The sequence below is a fragment of the Anomaloglossus baeobatrachus genome, chromosome 10 (assembly GCF_048569485.1).
Source record: "Anomaloglossus baeobatrachus isolate aAnoBae1 chromosome 10, aAnoBae1.hap1, whole genome shotgun sequence".
Lineage (NCBI taxonomy): Eukaryota > Metazoa > Chordata > Amphibia > Anura > Aromobatidae > Anomaloglossus > Anomaloglossus baeobatrachus.
The window spans coordinates 11,030,884-11,050,537 of NC_134362.1; the positions used below are offsets into that span (position 1 = coordinate 11,030,884).

Genomic DNA, 19,654 nt, shown 5'->3' on the forward strand with positions numbered 1-19,654 from the left:
GCGTCGGCGTCCGCCTACGACGCTCCCAGGCAAAGTTATGGCCCATATTCCATGTTGGGATATTGTCCATAACTCAAGCCAGGGGTGGAGCAGTGCTCCCTGTGAGGTCACGAAGGTAGGAGGGGACCTGGATTTGCCCAGGTTGATAACCCTACTTCGGCCATTTTCCAGGGTTCTTTTCGCTGGGGGCACGTGTAGGAAACATCTGTGGGAAGGATCCTAGAAACCTGGGTACAGCGCCCCCCTGTGGCCAGACGCAACAAGGTAACTGCTGGAACTGTGTATGCCTGTTTGTAACCCATGCTTTGATTGTAACTGTACTCTGACATATGTATATTCTGTAGATTCCCTATTGTATATATTGTAGTTTCTAGTGTGCTTTAGGCTGATTAAATTATATAATTAATCTTGGGCTGTTCTGTTATCTCGATCTTGAATCCCACGTCTGTGTGTTCGGCTAATAGTTACCGTAAATCGGTTGGTGGCAGCGAGTTGTGCCAAGGATTATTGTGGGGAGGCCAGTGAGATTCGGGGAGATTTTATATATTCCGCCCGCGGAGGTCGGGGGAATATATACCTTACTCTCACCGGGGACCCTTCAATAATCGGCATAAGTAGTATAGCGGCCTCCTTGCTTATTGTCGGGCAATTCCATAATTGGCCTGACTATAAGAGGGGCGCTAGAGAGCGCGTCACGTGCTCTGTCTGTCGGTCGGGAGGTATAAAGGAGGGGTGACCCCCACTTGTTACCCCCCGATTGTGACGTACTGGTAGCCAGCGCGGGGGATTTCTGAGTGACCCCCCCGGTGGTTCGTGACATATTGGTGGCATAGCGGTGGGATCGAGATAATAGTGTGTGGGAGTGTGAGACCCATACTCCCAGACACTAAAGACTGCCTGCAGCAGCTGTGGCTGCTGGGGTCTTCAGACTAGCTCAACACTAGAGTGTCAGAGTGCAGATACTGTAAGGTGTGTGGAGGCATCAGGTGTCAGTTCTGTGTCAGTGACCAAAAGTCTGCAAGAATGGCTGATGGCACCAGGAGCAGAGCTATGCAACTGGCCAATGCTAAGGCAGGAGCCGAAGAGAGGGAGGACGGTGCTGTGGACAGCAATGAGGAGGTTGCCCACGAGTCCTCCAGGAGCTCGACGCCAGAAAACCGTTCTGCCGAGGACATTGCACAACCTGGCAATTATGGACAAGATGAGGAGCAGCTCACCCAAGGGTCCTCAACGAGCCAGATGCCAGCCCTCCGCTCTGCAAGGGACAGTGAATCACCAGGCTCCGCAGCGGGCCGCAGATCACCACGTGCCATTCCACCGAGCCTGGGAGGCTCGGATAGCCTTCTTCAAATGGCTATGGCCCTTCTCCAGGCTGGAGACCAGGAGGGCTACAAGGGACTCCTGGCAGAGCGCAGGGCAGAGCGGCAAGCAGCGCGTGAGGCTGAGGCTGCGGAGCGGCAGGCAGCGCGTGAAGAGCGCCAGGCAGAGCGTGACTACCAGCTGCAGCTAGCTCAGCTCCGGCCCTCATCAGCCACACGTGACCTTCAAGACACCAAACTTCCAAAGGTCCGTGTTGAGGACTTCCCAGTGCTGGAGAAGGATGGAGACTTGGACTCTTTCTTGACTGCTTTTGAACGGACTTGCTTGCAGCACCATCTGAACAAGGACCAGTGGGCCAAATACCTGACCCCCCGTTTAAGGGGTAAGGCCCTGGAAATCCTTGGGGACTTGCCTGCTGAGGCAGATCAGGGCTACGACACCATCAAGCGGGCCCTGATCCAACAGTACAACCTCACTCCAGAGTCCTACCGCAAGAAGTTCCGGAGCCTACAGAAGGGACCAAAGGACTCCTGGGCTGACCACCGGCGGGCACTTGCCCGAGCTGCCGACCACTGGACCCAAGGCCTGCAGCTTTCCACCGGACCGGAGATCCTGGACTTGTTCATCACGGAGCAACTCTTGTGGAACTGCCCTGAGGATCTCCGCCAGTTCATCCGAGACCAGAAGCCAAAGGGGTCCACGGCTACAGCTGCCCTTGCCGATGACTACACCAACAACCGGGCCCCTGAGGCCAGGAGAGCGGCCACCAGCAGCACCTGGAGAGGGGGTAAGATGAATTCTGCGACTGCCCCTCCTGCCCCTAGACTGCAGGGGGTGTCCCCCTCAACTCCCCTCTCCAGGCCCGTGGCGGAACCAAGACGGTGCCACCAGTGCAACCTACCTGGACACTTCAAGGCCATGTGCCCTCAGCGTCCCAAGGCCCCGGCTCCGTCCCCGTCCCAAGGGCCGCCCAAGGTGTATTGTGTGGGTGGGGGTGGTGGTAGGTCCCTGGACAGCTTCCAACCTGTCACCGTCGGCCGGTCTGTGACCATAGGACTGCGAGACAGCGCCTCGGAGGTGACTCTGGTGCGGCCTGAGATGGTGTCCCCTCAAGACTTGATCCCTGGAAAAACCCTCGCTGTCTCCGGGATTGGAGGCACTGACCCGGCGCTGCCTGTTGCTGACATTTATGTGGACTGGGGCGCAGGGCGGGGGGTGAGGGAGGTGGGGGTAACTGATCGGATCCCTGCAAACGTGCTACTTGGGACAGATTTGGGGCAGATAACCTCCCAGTTTGGGCCCCCCCCAAGGGCTGAACCTTCAGCCAGTACTGACATGACTCCTGACAATGTTAATGTGTTATCTATGAATGATGTAAGGGAGGAGGGAGTGAACTCTGATATTTCTGCTTGCACAGACACCATAGACACACACACAGCTGCAGCTGTGACAGGGGAGGGGGTCAGAGAAAGGTGTGACAATGCCTCTACAAGTAACCAGCCTGTGAGCTGGGATCTGTTGCCCTCTGCAGGGATAAGCAGAGAGCAGGGTGCTGCAGGGGGAGGACCAGTGTGTGGGGTGGGGGCTACCACAGCAAATGTGGGGTCCCCAGAGATTTCACAGCGGGGTTCTGTTGCTGCAGGAGGGGAACAGGCAGGTGAGATTGGGGCCGGTCCAGGAGCGGAAGTGCTCCCAGGTAAGATCTCGGTGCATGGTTCCCCCACAACCGGGGTGTCAGGAAGCCAGGTAGGTCTGCCTGAACCGGCGACTTGGTCAGGAACGGAGGAGGAGCAGGCACGACCCACGGTCGCAGCGGCTGTGGCCGCTGTCACCCGCAGTGGGAGTGCTGGAAGCCAAGGGGCCTCCCGGAGGTCCGATAGCTCTTCCCCTTCTGACCAAGTGGCAGCCGAGTCAGGTGGAGGCCAGGACACAGGTCCCGGGGTACTGACTGAAGATGTGACAGTCTCGTCGATTCTGGCCACATCTAGTCAGGGGTTTCAGGCAGCGTTAGAAGCTGACGACAGCCTGAAAGCTCTTAAGGAGCAGGCGGCACAGCCTCCCTCGGACTCGGACCCGGAGCGAGTGGTCTGGGACCAAGGACGGCTGTACCGGGCCACGGTCCAGCAGGGTTCACCGGAGGCGTGGCCCAGGGACCGACAGTTGGTGGTACCCTATCCGTTCCGGACGGAGTTGTTGCGGATCGCACATGAGATTCCGATGGCCGGACACCTAGGGATCGCTAAGACCAAGGCCAGGTTAAACCAGCATTTCTACTGGCCAAAAATGGGGGCCGATGTGGCTGCCTACTGCCGTTCGTGTGAAACCTGTCAGAGAGTGGGGAAGGCGGGGCCACGCCCCAAAGCCCCACTGGTATCTCTGCCAATCATCGATGAGCCTTTCAGGAGGGTGGCTGTGGATCTGGTCGGCCCGCTGGCCATCCCCAGCAGCTCCGGGAAACGCTTCATACTGACGGTAGTGGACTATGCCACCCGGTACCCAGAAGCAGTGGCCTTGTCGTCCATTCGGGCTGACAAGGTGGCCACCGCATTGCTGGAGATTTTCTCCCGAGTGGGTTTTCCCCAGGAAATGCTCACTGACCGGGGGACCCAATTCATGTCCCAGCTGATGGAGGCCCTCTGTAAGCAAGTCCAGGTGCGACATCTGGTGGCCAGCCCGTACCATCCACAGACTAATGGCCTGTGCGAGCGGTTCAATGGCACCTTAAAGCAGATGCTTAAGATGTTGGTCGACTCCCATGGGCGTGACTGGGAGCGGTATCTCCCACACCTGTTATTTGCTTACCGGGAGGTTCCACAGGCCTCAACAGGATTCTCACCGTTTGAGCTCCTGTACGGGCGACGTGTGCGGGGCCCCCTGGCTCTGGTGAAAGAGGCTTGGGAAGGGGATTTGGCCACCCCTGGAGTGTCGGTTATCGAGTATGTCATGCGCTTCCGGGACAAAATGCAGGCCTTGACGCAACTGGTACACGACAATATGGCTCAAGCCCAGGCCGATCAGAAGCGTTGGTACGACCAGAACGCTTGTGAGAGGACCTACCAAGTGGGTCAAAAGGTGTGGGTACTGGTCCCCGTACCACAGGACAAGCTTCAGGCAGCCTGGGAAGGCCCATACCTCGTGTACCAGCAGCTCAACCCTGTAACGTACCTGGTCACCCTGGACCCTGCCCGTGGAAGGCGGAAGCCCTTCCATGTGAACATGATGAAGGCACATCATGAGCGGGAGGCATGTGCGCTCCCCGTGTGCAACCTGCCCGAGGAGGGAGAAGCGGAAACCCTCTTGGATATGCTAGCCCAGGTTAGGGCAGGCGGATCCATTGAGGATGTGGAGGTGGGCCACCAGCTCTTGGAGGACCAACGGTCCCAGCTGTGGGCCACCCTACACCCCTTCCGGGGGTTGTTTACCAACCAGCCCGGAAGGACTGACTTGGCTGTCCATCACGTGGACACTGGGGATCATCCCCCGATCCGGCGTTCAGCATATCGGGTCTCCCTGGAGGTGCAGCAACACATGCGCCAGGAGATTGACGAGATGCTGAAGCTGGGGGTGATCCAGGCATCCAACAGCGCTTGGGCCTCGCCTGTAGTCCTCGTCCCTAAGAAGGACCGAACCACTCGGTTCTGCGTGGACTACAGGGGGCTCAATGCTGTCACGGTCGCCGATGCGTACCCAATGCCACGCATCGATGACCTGCTCGATCAGTTGGCCGGGGCTCAGTACCTGACCATCATGGATCTGAGCCGGGGATATTGGCAGATCCCCCTGACTCGCAAGGCCAGGGAACGCTCTGCCTTTATTACCCCATTTGGACTGTACGAGTCCACGGTGATGCCATTCGGGATGAGGAATGCCCCTGCCACCTTCCAGCGGATGGTCAACACCCTGCTCAAGGGACTTGAAGGGTACGCGGCCGCGTACCTGGATGACATTGCCGTCTTCAGTCCCACCTGGGAAGACCACCTAGAGCATCTAGCACAGGTGCTCAGGCGGATCCACCGGGCAGGTTTGACCATCAAGCCGGGAAAGTGTCAGCTGGCCATGAGCGAGGTCCAGTACCTCGGTCACCGGGTAGGTGGGAGAACACTGAAGCCCGAGCCTGAGAAAGTGGAAGCCATCGCATCCTGGCCCACCCCCAGGACCAAGAAGCAGGTGATGTCCTTCTTGGGGACCGCTGGGTACTATAGGAGGTTTGTTCCATGCTATAGTAGCCTGGCAAAGCCCTTGACGGACCTCACCAAGAAGAAGCTGCCCTCTGCAGTCGATTGGACAATGGACTGCGAGACAGCCTTCCGGGCCCTAAAGGACGCCCTGTCCAGCCCGCCCGTGCTACAGGCAGCCGACTTCACGCGGCCGTTTGTAGTACAGACCGACGCCAGTGACTTCGGCCTCGGTGCGGTGCTCAGCCAGGTGGACTCTGCGAGCCAAGAGCACCCAGTCTTGTACCTGAGCAGGAAGCTGTTACCAAGGGAAGTTGCCTATTCCACGATGGAGAAGGAGTGCCTGGCCATAGTGTGGGCCCTGCAGCGTCTGCAACCCTATCTATACGGGCGCCACTTCATCGTGGAGACGGACCACAATCCCCTCAGCTGGTTGCACACCGTCTCTGGGACGAATGGGCGATTGTTGCGATGGAGCCTTGCGCTCCAGCAATACAACTTCACCATTCGCCACAAAAGGGGCCGTGACCACGGTAACGCAGACGGGCTGTCCCGACAAGGAGAGGTCGCGGACGGGCGCACGGGGGAACACCGGAGTGTGCTGCCCCCTAGCGCCCTCAAAAGGGGGGAGGTGTGAGGCAAATCCCGGGATATGAAGATGAATTATGACTCCAGTCATAATCCCTCATCACTCCCTGGCAGTGCCCCCTCCCTTCTTGTTCTCAGTGTTCCACTTACACCTCCATGGCCATGTCCTGTGATATGGAAATTAGGTGGTGTGGGAACAATGGACACAGGATGACTCCCTGCCGTCACCCTGTAGTAGGAGCTGCTAGCTAGTTAGCAAGGCTATGGAAATAGCCAGACAGAACGACTCCAGTAAAAAATGGTTCATATCTCGCAAGCCATATTTCCGATAAATATGGCAACCATAAAAATGGTGTCTCTGCATGCGGACGATGCCGGCACACCCTTTTTATGGGAGCAGGACATTGGGAAATGCCCCAGGCGTGATATCAGCCAATGGGGAACTGGCAGACAGGTCATGAGTCCCCTCGTTCTGTAGCTAAATTCATAACTGTCACAATGAGAGCATCGGCGTCCGCCTACGACGCTCCCAGGCAAAGTTATGGCCCATATTCCATGTTGGGATATTGTCCATAACTCAAGCCAGGGGTGGAGCAGTGCTCCCTGTGAGGTCACGAAGGTAGGAGGGGACCTGGATTTGGCCAGGTTGATAACCCTACTTCGGCCATTTTCCAGGGTTCTTTTCGCTGGGGGCACGTGTAGGAAACATCTGTGGGAAGGATCCTAGAAACCTGGGTACAGCGCCCCCCTGTGGCCAGACGCACAAGGTAACTGCTGGAACTGTGTATGCCTGTTTGTAAACCATGCTTTATCTGTAACTGTACTCTGACATAACTGTATATTCTGTAGATTCCCTATTGTATATATTGTAGTTTCTAGTGTGCTTTAGGCTGATTAAATTATATAATTAATCTTGGGCTGTTCTGTTATCTCGATCTTGAATCCCACGTCTGTGTGTTCGGCTAATAGTTACCGTAAATCGGTTGGTGGCAGCGAGTTGTGCCAAGGATTATTGTGGGGAGGCCAGTGAGATTCAGGGAGGTTTTATATATTCCGCCCGCGGAGGTCGGGGGAATATATACCTTACTCTCACCGGGGACCCTTCAATAATCGGCATAAGTAGTATAGCGGCCTCCTTGCTTATTGTCGGGCAATTCCATAATTGGCCTGACTATAAGAGGGGCGCTAGAGAGCGCGTCACGTGCTCTGTCTGTCGGTCGGGAGGTATAAAGGAGGGGTGACCCCCACTTGTTACCCCCCGATTGTGACGTACTGGTAGCCAGCGCGGGGGATTTCTGAGTGACCCCCCGGTGGTTCGTGACAGCAAGTAACCCGAAAGCCGTACTATCCACTACTCGCACAAGTACGGCTTTCGGGTTACTCGCTACTTAGCGAGTATTTCCCATTGACTTACATTTCGCGTGCTACTCGTAACGGATATGCTAGTGGCGGACAGAACTCGCTGACAGCACAGCGAGTACGAATTGCCAACTTCTCGCTCAGCACGGATAAGTCTGGGTCAGGAGACTCGCGGCTCAGAAGAACCTCGTGGGTTGTCCTTGGAGCGTGAATGTCAGTTCTGACCCCGGCATCGGGCTGAGATCACACGCGGTACATTATCTCGTATAAACCATAAGTACATTGGCCACACAAGGCTGACTTTCTTCAGCGCTCTATTGGGAGACCCAGACGATTGGGTATAGCTACTGCCCTCTGGAGGCCACACAAAGCACTACATTAAAAGTGCAAGGCCCCTCCCCCTCTGGCTATACCCCCCCGTGGTATCACGGGTTCTCCAGTTTTAGCTTTGTGTGCGAAGGAGGTCAGACATTCCATGCATAGCTCCACAGATTTTAGTCAGCAGTAGCTGCTGACTATGTCGGATGGAAGAAAAGAGGACACATATAGTGTTCCCAGCATGCTCCCTTCTCACCCCTGGATGGTGTTGTAAGGTTGAGGTACCTATTGCTGGTACAGGGCTGGAGCCTGACATGCTGTTTTCCTTCCACATCCCCTGGTAGGGCTCTGTGGAAGTGGGATCCTGCCGGCCTCTCAGCTCTGATGCCGGGCTCCATCCACAGACCCATTAGAACCTGATGGATTCGGAGCAGGAGTACGATCAGGGACAGGGCCCTGCATCTTACAGGTACTCTGTGTCCCCGGCAGGCACAGACACACTCCGGGCTGGCTGGGTGTTATAGTGCGCCGGGGACCGCAACGTGGAGTTGGTGTCCCTACAGATTACTGGGGGATTGTTTGTGTTTGGGAACGCAGCGCCGACCCCCTCTGGACCGGGCGGCGCTGCTGTGACTTGTGGTGCGCCGGGGATCCGCCGTCCGCGCTTTTACGGCGGCGGCGGTTATAAATTTAGTCCCCGGCTTTTTGGGCCTAGGACGCCGGCAGCTCCGTTTCGTTCCCGCCCCCACCCTGTCATTCAGGTTAGGGGAGAGACGCTGTTCGCAAGCAGCGACGAGGGCTGGAGCCTGATTTACATGCTCCAGCCCTCACACTATGCACAGAGGGAAGCAGGCTTCCCGCTCTTGGCCAGGAACGCCCAGGGCCCGCCCCCCTTCCTCTCTCGAGACGCCGGCAGCCATTACATGCATGCCTGGCTGGAGGAAGGACGCAAGGCTCTGGGAGACCTGGACTAGGGGCTATCTGGCGACCACACACCCGCTTTTTAAGCGGGCGGTAAGCGATTTTTCTGTGCTGGTCCCTCTAGTGCCTCACTGTGTATCAGTGTACTGGATACAGTTATATAGATATTGTATTTCTTGCACTGTGAGGTGCGCTTCTGGCTGCATATCCCAGATCGCTCTGTGGAAGCAGCAACATGTCATCCTCAAAACGCAAGGCGGCCAAGGCAAAAAGGGCTGTGTATACTGCGTGTGCTGCATGTGGGGCTAATCTACCAGCAGGCTCTGATGACCCCCATTGTGTGCAATGCTCCGACCCGGTGCTGCTTCGCCAGCCGGAGTCAGGAGAGGTAGCGACCCAGGCTGAGACGCTTGTAAGTTCTGCCCCGGTGACAGGGACGGACTTTGCAGTTTTTGCAGATAATATGTCTGTATCTATGGCAAAAATCCTTGAGACCTTGCAATCTATGCATGGGGCTCAGTCTCTGGGCACGGCGAGGCCTCTGTCCTCAGGTCCCCCTTACTTGGAGTGTATCCAGCCCACAGGGGGGTCCCCGGCTTCACAGGCCGAGGATTATGACTCAGATGATGGCCCCAGCCACCCTAAGCGAGCTCGCTGGGAAAGACCCTCGACGTCTTCACACTGCTCAGGGTCTCAGCGCAATCAGTCTCCCTGTGATGTGTCTGATGAGAGTGATCAGGAATCCACTCCTGGAACCCCTCTCAACCTGGATACCCCGGATGGGGATGCCATGGTAGATGACCTTATCTCAGCCATCAATAGGCTGTTGGATATTTCTCCCCCAGCCCCTTCAGCAGAAGAGGCGGCTGCGGAGCAGGAAAAGTTTCGTTTCCTTTATCCCAAGCGTAAATTGAGTGCTTTGTTAGATCACTCTGACTTCAGAGAATCAATCCAGAAGCACGACGCTCACCCAGAAAGGCGTTTCTCTAAACGATCTAAAGATACGCGTTTCCCTTTCCCCCCTGAGGTGGTCAAGCGCTGGACACAGTGTCCAAAGGTAGACCCCCCGATTTCCAAACTTGCAGCTAGATCCATAGTTGCAGTGGAGGATGGCGCTTCACTTAAAGATGCCAATGACAGACAGATGGACCTTTGGTTAAAATCTGTCTATGAAGCTATAGGCGCGTCGTTTGCTCCGGCATTCGCAGCCGTATGGGCACTCCAGGCTATTTCAGCTGGCTTAGCAAAAGTGGATGCTATCATGCATCCAGCAGTGCCGCAAGTGGCGCACCTTACCACGCAGATGTCGGCGTTTGCGTCTTACGCTATCAATGCGGTCCTAGAATCTACCAGTCGCACCTCAATGGCGTCCGCCAATTCGGTAGTTTTGCGCAGAGCCTTGTGGTTAAAGGACTGGAAAGCAGATGCTGGTTCCAAAAAATGTTTAACCAGTTTGCCTTTGTCTAGAGAGAGACTGTTTGGCGAGCCATTGGCTGACATCATTAAGCAGTCCAAGGGTAAAGACTCCTCTTTACCACAACCCAGAACACCCAAACCTCAGCAGAAAAAGTGGCAGCAGAGGTTTCAGTCCTTTCGAGGTTCGGGCAAGACACCATTTACCTCGTCCAAAGGGACTCAGAGGACGCAAAGAAACTCAGATTCGTGGCGGACTCACACACGCCCCAAGAAAGCAAATGGAGGTACCGCTTCCAAAGCGGCTACCTCATGACTTCCAGCCCCCCCCCCTCCGCATCGCCGGTCGGGGGCAGGCTCTCCCGCTTTTCCGGCATTTGGATGTCACAGGTCAAAGACCGGTGGGTGACGGACATTTTGTCTCGCGGGTACAGAATCGAGTTCAATTCTCGTCCTCCAGCTCGGTTCTTCAGAACCTCCCCACGTCCAGACCGAGCAGATGCTCTGCTGCAGGCGGTGGATTCCCTAAAAGCGGAAGGAGTGGTTATCCCAGTCCCTCCTCAGGAACAAGGGCAAGGGTTTTACTCCAATCTCTTTGTGGTTCCAAAAAAGGACGGCTCGTTCCGTCCTGTTCTGGACCTAAAACGGCTCAACAAACATGTGCACGCCAGGAGGTTCCGGATGGAAACCCTCCGCTCTGTCATTGCCTCAATGTCCAGAGGAGACTTCCTTGCATCAATAGACATCAAAGATGCTTATCTCCACGTGCCAATTGCTACAGAACATCAACGTTTTCTACGTTTTGTGATAGGAGACGACCATTTTCAGTTCGTAGCTCTTCCATTTGGTCTGGCGACAGCCCCGCGGGTCTTCACCAAGGTCATGGCGGCGGTGGTAGCAGTCTTGCACTCTCAGGGACACTCGGTGATTCCTTACCTAGACGACTTATTGGTCAAAGCTCCCTCTCAGGAGGCATGCCAACTCAGCCTGAATGCTACGCTGGAGACTCTACAGTCTTTCGGATGGATCATCAACTTTCCAAAGTCGATCCTATCACCGACTCAGTCACTAACGTATCTTGGCATGGAGTTTCATACTCTAGCAGCGATAGTGAAGCTTCCGCTGGACAAGCAGCGGTCACTACAGACAGGGGTGCAATCTCTCCTGCAGGGCCAGTTGCATCCCTTGCGGCGCCTCATGCATTTCCTAGGGAAGATGGTGGCAGCCATGGAAGCAGTTCCCTTTGCGCAGTTTCATCTGCGCCCACTTCAATGGGACATTCTCCGCCAATGGGACGGGAAGTCAACGTCCCTGGACAGGAAAGTCTCGCTTTCCCAGACGGCCAAAGACTCTCTACAATGGTGGCTCCTTCCCACATCATTGTCTCAGGGAAGATCCTTCCTGCCCCCATCCTGGGCAGTAGTCACGACAGATGCGAGTCTGTCAGGGTGGGGAGCAGTATTTCCCCACCACAGGGCTCAGGGGACGTGGACTCCGCAGGAGTCCACCCTTCAGATCAATGTTCTGGAGATCAGAGCAGTGTATCTTGCTCTACTGGCCTTCCAACAGTGGCTGGAAGGAAAGCAGATCCGAATCCAATCGGACAACTCCACAGCGGTGGCATACATCAACCACCAAGGAGGGACGCGCAGTCGGCAAGCCTTCCAAGAAGTCCGGCGCATTCTAATGTGGGTGGAGGACAGAGCATCCACCATATCCGCGGTTCACATCCCAGGCGTAGAAAACTGGGAAGCAGACTTCCTCAGTCGCCAGGGCATGGACGCAGGGGAATGGTCCCTTCACCCGGACGTGTTTCAGGAAATCTGTCGCCGCTGGGGAGTGCCGGACGTCGACCTAATGGCATCCCGGCACAACAACAAGGTCCCGGCATTCATGGCGAGGTCGCGCGATCAAAGAGCTCTGGCGGCAGACGCCTTGGTTCAAGATTGGTCGCAGTTTCAGCTCCCATACGTGTTTCCGCCTCTGGCGCTCTTGCCCAGAGTGCTACGCAAGATCAGATCCGAGTGCAGCCGCGTCATACTCGTCGCTCCAGACTGGCCGAGGAGGTCGTGGTATCCGGATCTGTGGCATCTCACGATCGGTCGACCGTGGTCACTGCCAGACCGACCAGACTTACTGTCCCAAGGGCCGTTTTTCCATCAGAATTCTGCGGCCCTGAACCTGACTGTGTGGCCATTGAGTCCTGGATCCTAGCATCTGCTGGATTATCTCAGGGAGTCATTGCCACAATGAGACAAGCTAGAAAGTCGAATTCGGCTAAGATCTACCACAGAACGTGGAAGATTTTCTTGTCCTGGTGCTCTGCTCAGGGAGTGTCTCCCTGGCCATTTGCATTGCCCAAGTTTCTTTCCTTCCTGCAATCGGGGTTAGAAAAGGGCTTGTCGCTCAGCTCCCTTAAAGGGCAAGTTTCGGCACTATCCGTGTTTTTTCAGAAGCGTCTAGCACGTCTTCCTAAGGTGCGCACGTTCCTGCAGGGGGTCTGTCATATTGTGCCCCCGTACAAGCGACCGTTAGATCCATGGGATCTGAACAGGGTACTAGTTGCTCTCCAGAAGCCGCCCTTCGAGCCTCTGAAGGAAGTTTCCTTTTCTCGGCTGTCGCAGAAAGTGGCGTTTCTTGTTGCAATCACATCGCTTCGGCGAGTGTCTGAGCTGGCAGCTCTGTCATCTAAGGCTCCCTTCCTGGTGTTCCACCAGGACAAGGTTGTGCTGCGCCCCATTCCGGAGTTTCTCCCTAAGGTCGTATCCTCTTTTCATCTTAATCAGGATATTTCCTTGCCTTCTTTTTGCCCTCATCCGGTTCACCGGTATGAAAAGGCCTTACGTTTGCTAGATCTGGTGAGAGCACTCAGAATCTACATTTCCCGCACGGCGCCCATACGCCGTGCCGATGCACTTTTCGTCCTTGTCGCTGGTCCGCGCAAGGGGTTGCAGGCTTCTAAAGCCACCCTGGCTCGATGGATCAAAGAACCAATTCTAGAGGCCTACCGTTCTGCGGGGCTTCCGGTTCCTTCAGGGCTAAAAGCCCACTCCACCAGAGCCGTGGGTGCGTCCTGGGCATTACGTCACCAGGCTTCGGCTCAACAGGTGTGCCAGGCAGCTACCTGGTCCAGTCTGCACACTTTCACCAAGCATTATCAGGTGCATACCTATGCTTCGGCGGATGCCAGCTTAGGTAGAAGAGTCCTGCAGGCGGCAGTGACACCCCCGTAGGGGAGGGCTGTTTTGCAGCTCTAACATGAGGTATTTATTTACCCACCCAGGGACAGCTTTTGGACGTCCCAATCGTCTGGGTCTCCCAATAGAGCGCTGAAGAAGAAGGGAATTTTGTTACTTACCGTAAATTCCTTTTCTTCTAGCTCTTATTGGGAGACCCAGCACCCGCCCTGTTGTCCTTCGGGATGTTTTTTTGTTGTTTGCGGGTACACATGTTGTTCATGTTGAACGGTTTTTCAGTTCTCCGATGTTATTCGGAGTTAATTTGTTTAAACCAGTTATTGGCTTCCTCCTTCTTGCTTTGGCACTAAAACTGGAGAACCCGTGATACCACGGGGGGGTATAGCCAGAGGGGGAGGGGCCTTGCACTTTTAATGTAGTGCTTTGTGTGGCCTCCAGAGGGCAGTAGCTATACCCAATCGTCTGGGTCTCCCAATAAGAGCTAGAAGAAAAGGAATTTACGGTAAGTAACAAAATTCCCTTCTTTTAAAGGCGTTGTCCAGAAGTACAAAAACCTTCTCTTAAAGCCGAGCTGCGATCCCTGACACAAGCGGTACCCCGGGGGGTGTTGTTTTTGGGGAAAGGACGTCGTGTTTTTTTTTAATAGTATAAATCTTGTGTCTTCTCACCAGTGGCCTCTGTCCGCGTTGTCTCCTTTGGTTTGGCTGCCGTATTCCTCCATCGATCACCTCCTACAAGCGCTGAAAGAGAATAACAACAGTCGGCTGAACAGAGAGGTGAGAGACGTCTTCCCCGCGTCCTAGAGGGGGCGTTCAGGGGCTCGGTGCATCCTCAGATTATAGGACTCGTCCTCCATTACTCCCTGCTGCAACAATGTTACCGGACACTGTCAAGGGAGGAATTTTGGGTAAATATAGCTAATGGTATCTTCATACAGGGTATCCAGAGACGGTGCCGTATTAGCTATATATGTCAGTCAGAGCCGATATTAATGAATCAGACAATGAATACATGAAACATGTTCTCCTTGAGCCAGCGTCACCAACTGACTTTTGTGTATTGCAAGAAACCTAATTATACAGTTTGTATCATTAACCTTGAAAATACAACACAGAGTCTAGGGGGTGTTCCACTCCCCAATTTCTCCCAGCATGTTGTTAAACACATCTCTGTTTTATACATTCTTTCTGTGTGAATCTTCTGATAAGACTTTGCAGTTTCACATTCTGGCTTCATTATCTTTGGTTAACCCCCTCATGACCATACAGCTTAGAATTTTATTATGGGTCCATGCGAAGGCTACATAGACAGATAATTATGCAACTACATCTATATTTTGATTATTAACATACACAGATATTCTTATTACGTTTAAACAAACAAGCTATAGCTTAGGCCACCTCAACAACACCACAATAGGCCCCATTGTAAGCCCTTGTGTGCCGCCTGGGACGATGGACATGTCAGGAGGAGAATGCAGCCTACAACTAATGCTCCTCCAAATTCTCCTTCTGGGTTCCCGCCACTAATTTACATCACAGTGAGATCTTGCATCACATGACCGGGGTGAGCGGTGAAGTGTCATAGTAATGCCTAACGTCAACCACCACGGTCATGTGACGGGGAAAACACTGGACCCCCGCCCGAGGGCTGGAGTGGAAATAAGAGGTTAATACCACGGCTCCCGGCTCATAGGATGAACTTCACCACTAATGTCTTTGCTGGTTTTCTCCACAGCTCCTGGAGAAGCTCGGAGACAAACTCGACAGATACTTTGAGAGATTAGGAGCCTCCACGTCGCATCTGCTCGGCCTCCGGAGGAGCTAGCGCCGCCGGCCTCCGCACCGCGAACCTTCCCTTTATATCTGTATTTAGTCATTTTTGTAAAATAAAATTTAATATTTTCTATGTTTCCATGATCCGGAGTCGCCCGTTTTTTGGTATTTGTGATATGTGATCCCGCGTCAACCGGACGGTGAACCGCGGGGGCCGCGGCGATGCAGAAATTACACCGGACAACAAAGGTTTCGCTTCCTGCACACTTTTGGTTGTTTCTATGTCATTTTTCTAAAATATTCCGTTCGAGCAATTTTTCTCCAGATTTTTGTTCACAAGATACAGCTCTGGCAAAAATTCAGAGACCGCTGCAAAATCGTCAGTTTTTCTGATTCTTCTCTTTATATTTCTGAGTAAATTGTTCTTTTCTTCTATAATCTACTGACGTCGTCTCCGAATTTCCAGCAATAAATGTATTTATTTTCTGACAATGAGAAATGGTGATAATAACAGAACAATGCAAAGAAAACAAGTCCATAATCATTTACACACAACAATATAATAATGTTTTACCTCAGGAAGATTCAGAAATCAATATTTTGTGGAATATCCATGATGTGTAATCCCAGCTTTCCTGCGTCTTGGCCGACTTCCTCCAGTCTTCACACGGCTTTTGGGTGACCTTATGCCCCTCCTGGTGCAGACATGTAAGCAGTTCTTCTTTGTTTGATGGCTTGTGACTATCCATCTTCCTCTTAATTACATTCCAGAGTTTTTCAATGGGGTTCAGGTCTGGCGATTGGGCTGGCCATGACAGGGTTTTGATGTGGTGGTCCTTCATCCACACATTGATTGACCTAGCTGTGTGGCATGGCGCATTGTCCTGCTGGAAAAACCAGTGCTCAGAGTTGGGGAACATTGCCTGAGCAGAAGGAAGCCGCTGTTTTTCCAGGATAACCTTGTATGCGGATTGATTCATACGTTCTTCGCAAAGTTTAATCAGTCCAATTCAAGCCTTGCTGAAGCCTCCCCAGATCATCACCGATCCTCCACCAGATTTCACACTGGGTGGAAGACACTGGCTTGTACGCCTCTCCATGTCTCCATCTAACCATTAGATGACCAAGTGTTGGGCAAAACTGAAAATTAGACTCATCAGAGATTACCTTAATCCAGTCCTCTATGTTCCAATAGGGCAGATTAAACTTTGCAAAGGACGAATGAAGAAAGTACCATGCCACACAGCTAGGTCAATCAATGTGTGGATGAAGGACCCCCTCATCAAATCCCTGTCATAGCCTAATCTCCAGACCTGAACCCCACTGAAAACCTCTGGAATGTAATCAATTGGAAGATGGATAGTCACAAGCCAACAAACTTGGCTTGTACACCTCTCCAGGTCTCTGTCTAACTATGAGATGACCAGGTGTTGGGCAAAGCTGAAAATTAGACTCATCAGAGAAGATTACCTTAATCCAGTCCCCTATGGTCCATTAGGGCAGATTAAACTTTGCAAAGGACATATGAAGAAAGTACCATGCCACACAGCTAGGTCAATCAATGTGTGGATGAAGGACCCCCCCTCATCAAATCCCTGTCATAGCCCAATCTCCTTTGTTAGTATTTTTTCGTTTGTGAACCCTCCCCAACCACACTGTCACAAACCACCGGGGGGGTCACTCAGAAATCCCCCGCGCTGGCTACCAGTACGTCACAATCGGAGGGTAACAAGTGGGGGTCACCCCTCCTTTATACCTCCCGACCGACAGACAGAGCACGTGACGCGCTCTCTAGCGCCCCTCTTATAGTCAGGCCAATTATGGAATTGCCCGACAATAAGCAAGGAGGCCGCTATACTACTTATGCCGATTATTGAAGGGTCCCCGGTGAGAGTAGGGTATATATTCCCCCGACCTCCGCGGGCGGAATATATAATATCTTCCCGAATCTCACTGGCCTCCCCACAATAATCCTTGGCACAACTCGCTGCCACCAACCGATTTACGGTAACTATTAGCCGAACACACAGACGTGGGATTCAAGATCGAGATAACAGAACAGCCCAAGATTAATTATATAATTTAATCAGCCTAAAGCACACTAGAACCTACAATATATACAATAGGGAATCTACAGAATATACATATGTCAGAGTACAGTTACAATCAAAGCATGGGTTACAAACAGGTATGCAAGTCAATCAGTTACCTTGTGCGTCTGGCCACAGGGGGGCGCTGTACCCAGGTTTCTAGGATCCTTCCCACAGATGTTTCCTACACGTGCCCCCAGCGAAAAGACCCCGGAAAATGGCCGAAGTAGGGTTATCAACCTGGCCAAATCCAGGTCCCCTCCTACCTTCGTGACCTCACAGGGAGCACTGCTCCACCCCTGGCTTGAGTTATGGACAATATCCCAACATGGAATATGGGCCATAACTTTGCCTGGGAGCGTCGTAGGCGGACGCCAATGCTCTCATTGTGACAGCTATGAATTTAGCCACAGAACGAGGGGACTCATGACCTGTCTGCCAGTTCCCCATTGGCTGATATCACGCCTGGGGCATTTCCCAATGTCCTGCTCCCATAAAAAGGGTGTGCCGGCATCGTCCGCATGCAGAGACACCATTTTTATGGTTGCCATATTTATCGGAAATATGGCTTGCGAGATATGAACCATTTTTTACTGGAGTCGTTCTGTCTGGCTATTTCCATAGCCTTGTAATGAGATACAACTCTTGTTACAGGGTGACGGCAGGGAGTCATCCTGTGTCCTTTGTTCCCACACCACCTCATCTCCATATCACAGGACATGGCCATGGAGGTGTAAGTGGAACACTGAGAACAAGAAGGGAGGGGGCACTGCCAGGGAGTGATGAGGGATTATGACTGGAGTCATAATTCACCTTCATATCCCGGGATTTGCCTCACACCTCCCCCCTTTTGAGGGCGCTAGGGGGCAGCACACTCCGGTGTTCCCCCGTGCGCCCGTCCGCGACCTCTCCTTGTCGGGACAGCCCGTCTGCGTTACCGTGGTCACGGCCCCTTTCTTCAGCGCTCTATTGGGAGACCCAGACGATTGGGGTATAGCTACTGCCCTCTGGAGGCCACACAAAGCACTACATTAAAAGTGCAAGGCCCCTCCCCCTCTGGCTATACCCCCCCCGTGGTATCACGGGTTCTCCAGTTTTAGCTTTGTGTGCGAAGGAGGTCAGACATTCCATGCATAGCTCCACAGATTTTAGTCAGCAGTAGCTGCTGACTGTTTCGGATGGAAGAAAAGAGGACACATATAGTGTCCCCAGCATGCTCCCTTCTCACCCCTGGATGGTGTTGTAAGGTTGAGGTACCTATTGCTGGTACAGGGCTGGAGCCTGACATGCTGTTTTCCTTCCACATCCCCTGGTAGGGCTCTGTGGAAGTGGGATCCTGCCGGCCTCTCAGCTCTGACGCCGGGCTCCATCCACAGACCCATTAGAACCTGATGGATACGGAGCAGGAGTACGATCAGGGACAGGCCCTGCATCATACAGGTACTCTGTGTCCCCGGCAGGCACAGACACACTCCGGGCTGGCTGGGTGTTGTAGTGCGCCGGGGACCGCAACGTTGGAGTTAGTGTCCCTACAGATTACTGGGGGATTGTTTGTGTATGGGAACGCAGCGCCGACCCCCTCTGGACCGGGCGGCGCTGCTGTGACTTGTGGTGCGCCGGGGATCCGCCGTCCGCGCTTTTACGGCGGCGGCGGTTATAAATTGAGTCCCCGGCTTTTTGGGCCTAGGACGCCGGCAGCTCCGATTCGTTCCCGCCCCCACCCTGTCATTCAGGGTAGGGGAGAGACGCTGTTCGCTAGCAGCGACGAGGGCTGGAGCCTGATTTACATGCTCCAGCCCTCACACTAGGCACAGAGGGAAGCAGGCTTCCCGCTCTTAGCCAGGAACGCCCAGGGCCCGCCCCCCTTCTCTCTCAGGACGCCGGCAGCCATTACATGCAGTCTGGCTGGAGGAAGGACGCAAGGCTCTGGGAGACCTGGACTAGGGGCTATCTGGCGACCACACACCCGCTTTTTAAGCGGGCGGTAAGCGATTTTTCTGTGCTGGTCCCTCTAGTGCCTCACGGTGTATCGGTGTACTGTGTAGGATATAGAGATATTGTATTTCTTGCACTGTGAGGTCGCTTCTGGCTGCATCTCCCAGATCACTCTGTGGAAGCAACAACATGCCATCCTCAAAACGCAAGGCTGCCAAGGCTAGGGCTGTGTATACTGCGGGTGCTGCATGTGGGGCTAATCTACCAGCAGGCTCCGATGACCCCCATTGTGTGCAATGCTCCGACCCGGTGCTGCTTCGCCAGCCGGAGTCAGGAGGGAGAGTGACCCAGGCTGAGACGCCTGTAAGTCCTGCCCCGGTGACAGGGACAGACTTTGCAGTTTTTGCTGATAATATGTCTGTCTCTATGGCAAAAATCCTTGAAACCTTGCAATCTATGCATGGGGCTCAGTCTTTGGGCACGGCGAGGCCTCTGTCCTCAGGTCCCCCTCACTTGGAATTAATCCAGCCCACAGGGGGGTCCCCGGCTTCACAGGCCGAGGA

At 53.9% G+C, this 19,654-nt stretch overlaps 1 protein-coding gene across 1 annotated transcript in view; it reads left to right on the top strand.

Annotated features, from left to right (window-relative positions):
• Positions 1-15,210, top strand: part of NUP160 (nucleoporin 160) — a 125,257-nt gene extending 110,047 nt beyond the window's left edge. The window contains exons 35-36 of the mRNA XM_075326374.1: positions 13,963-14,067; positions 15,029-15,210. Of these exons, the coding sequence (XP_075182489.1) occupies positions 13,963-14,067; positions 15,029-15,118 (195 nt within the window). The 3' untranslated portion in view covers positions 15,119-15,210. The remainder of the gene's footprint in view (positions 1-13,962; positions 14,068-15,028) is intronic.
• The last annotated feature ends 4,444 nt before the right edge of the window (positions 15,211-19,654 follow it).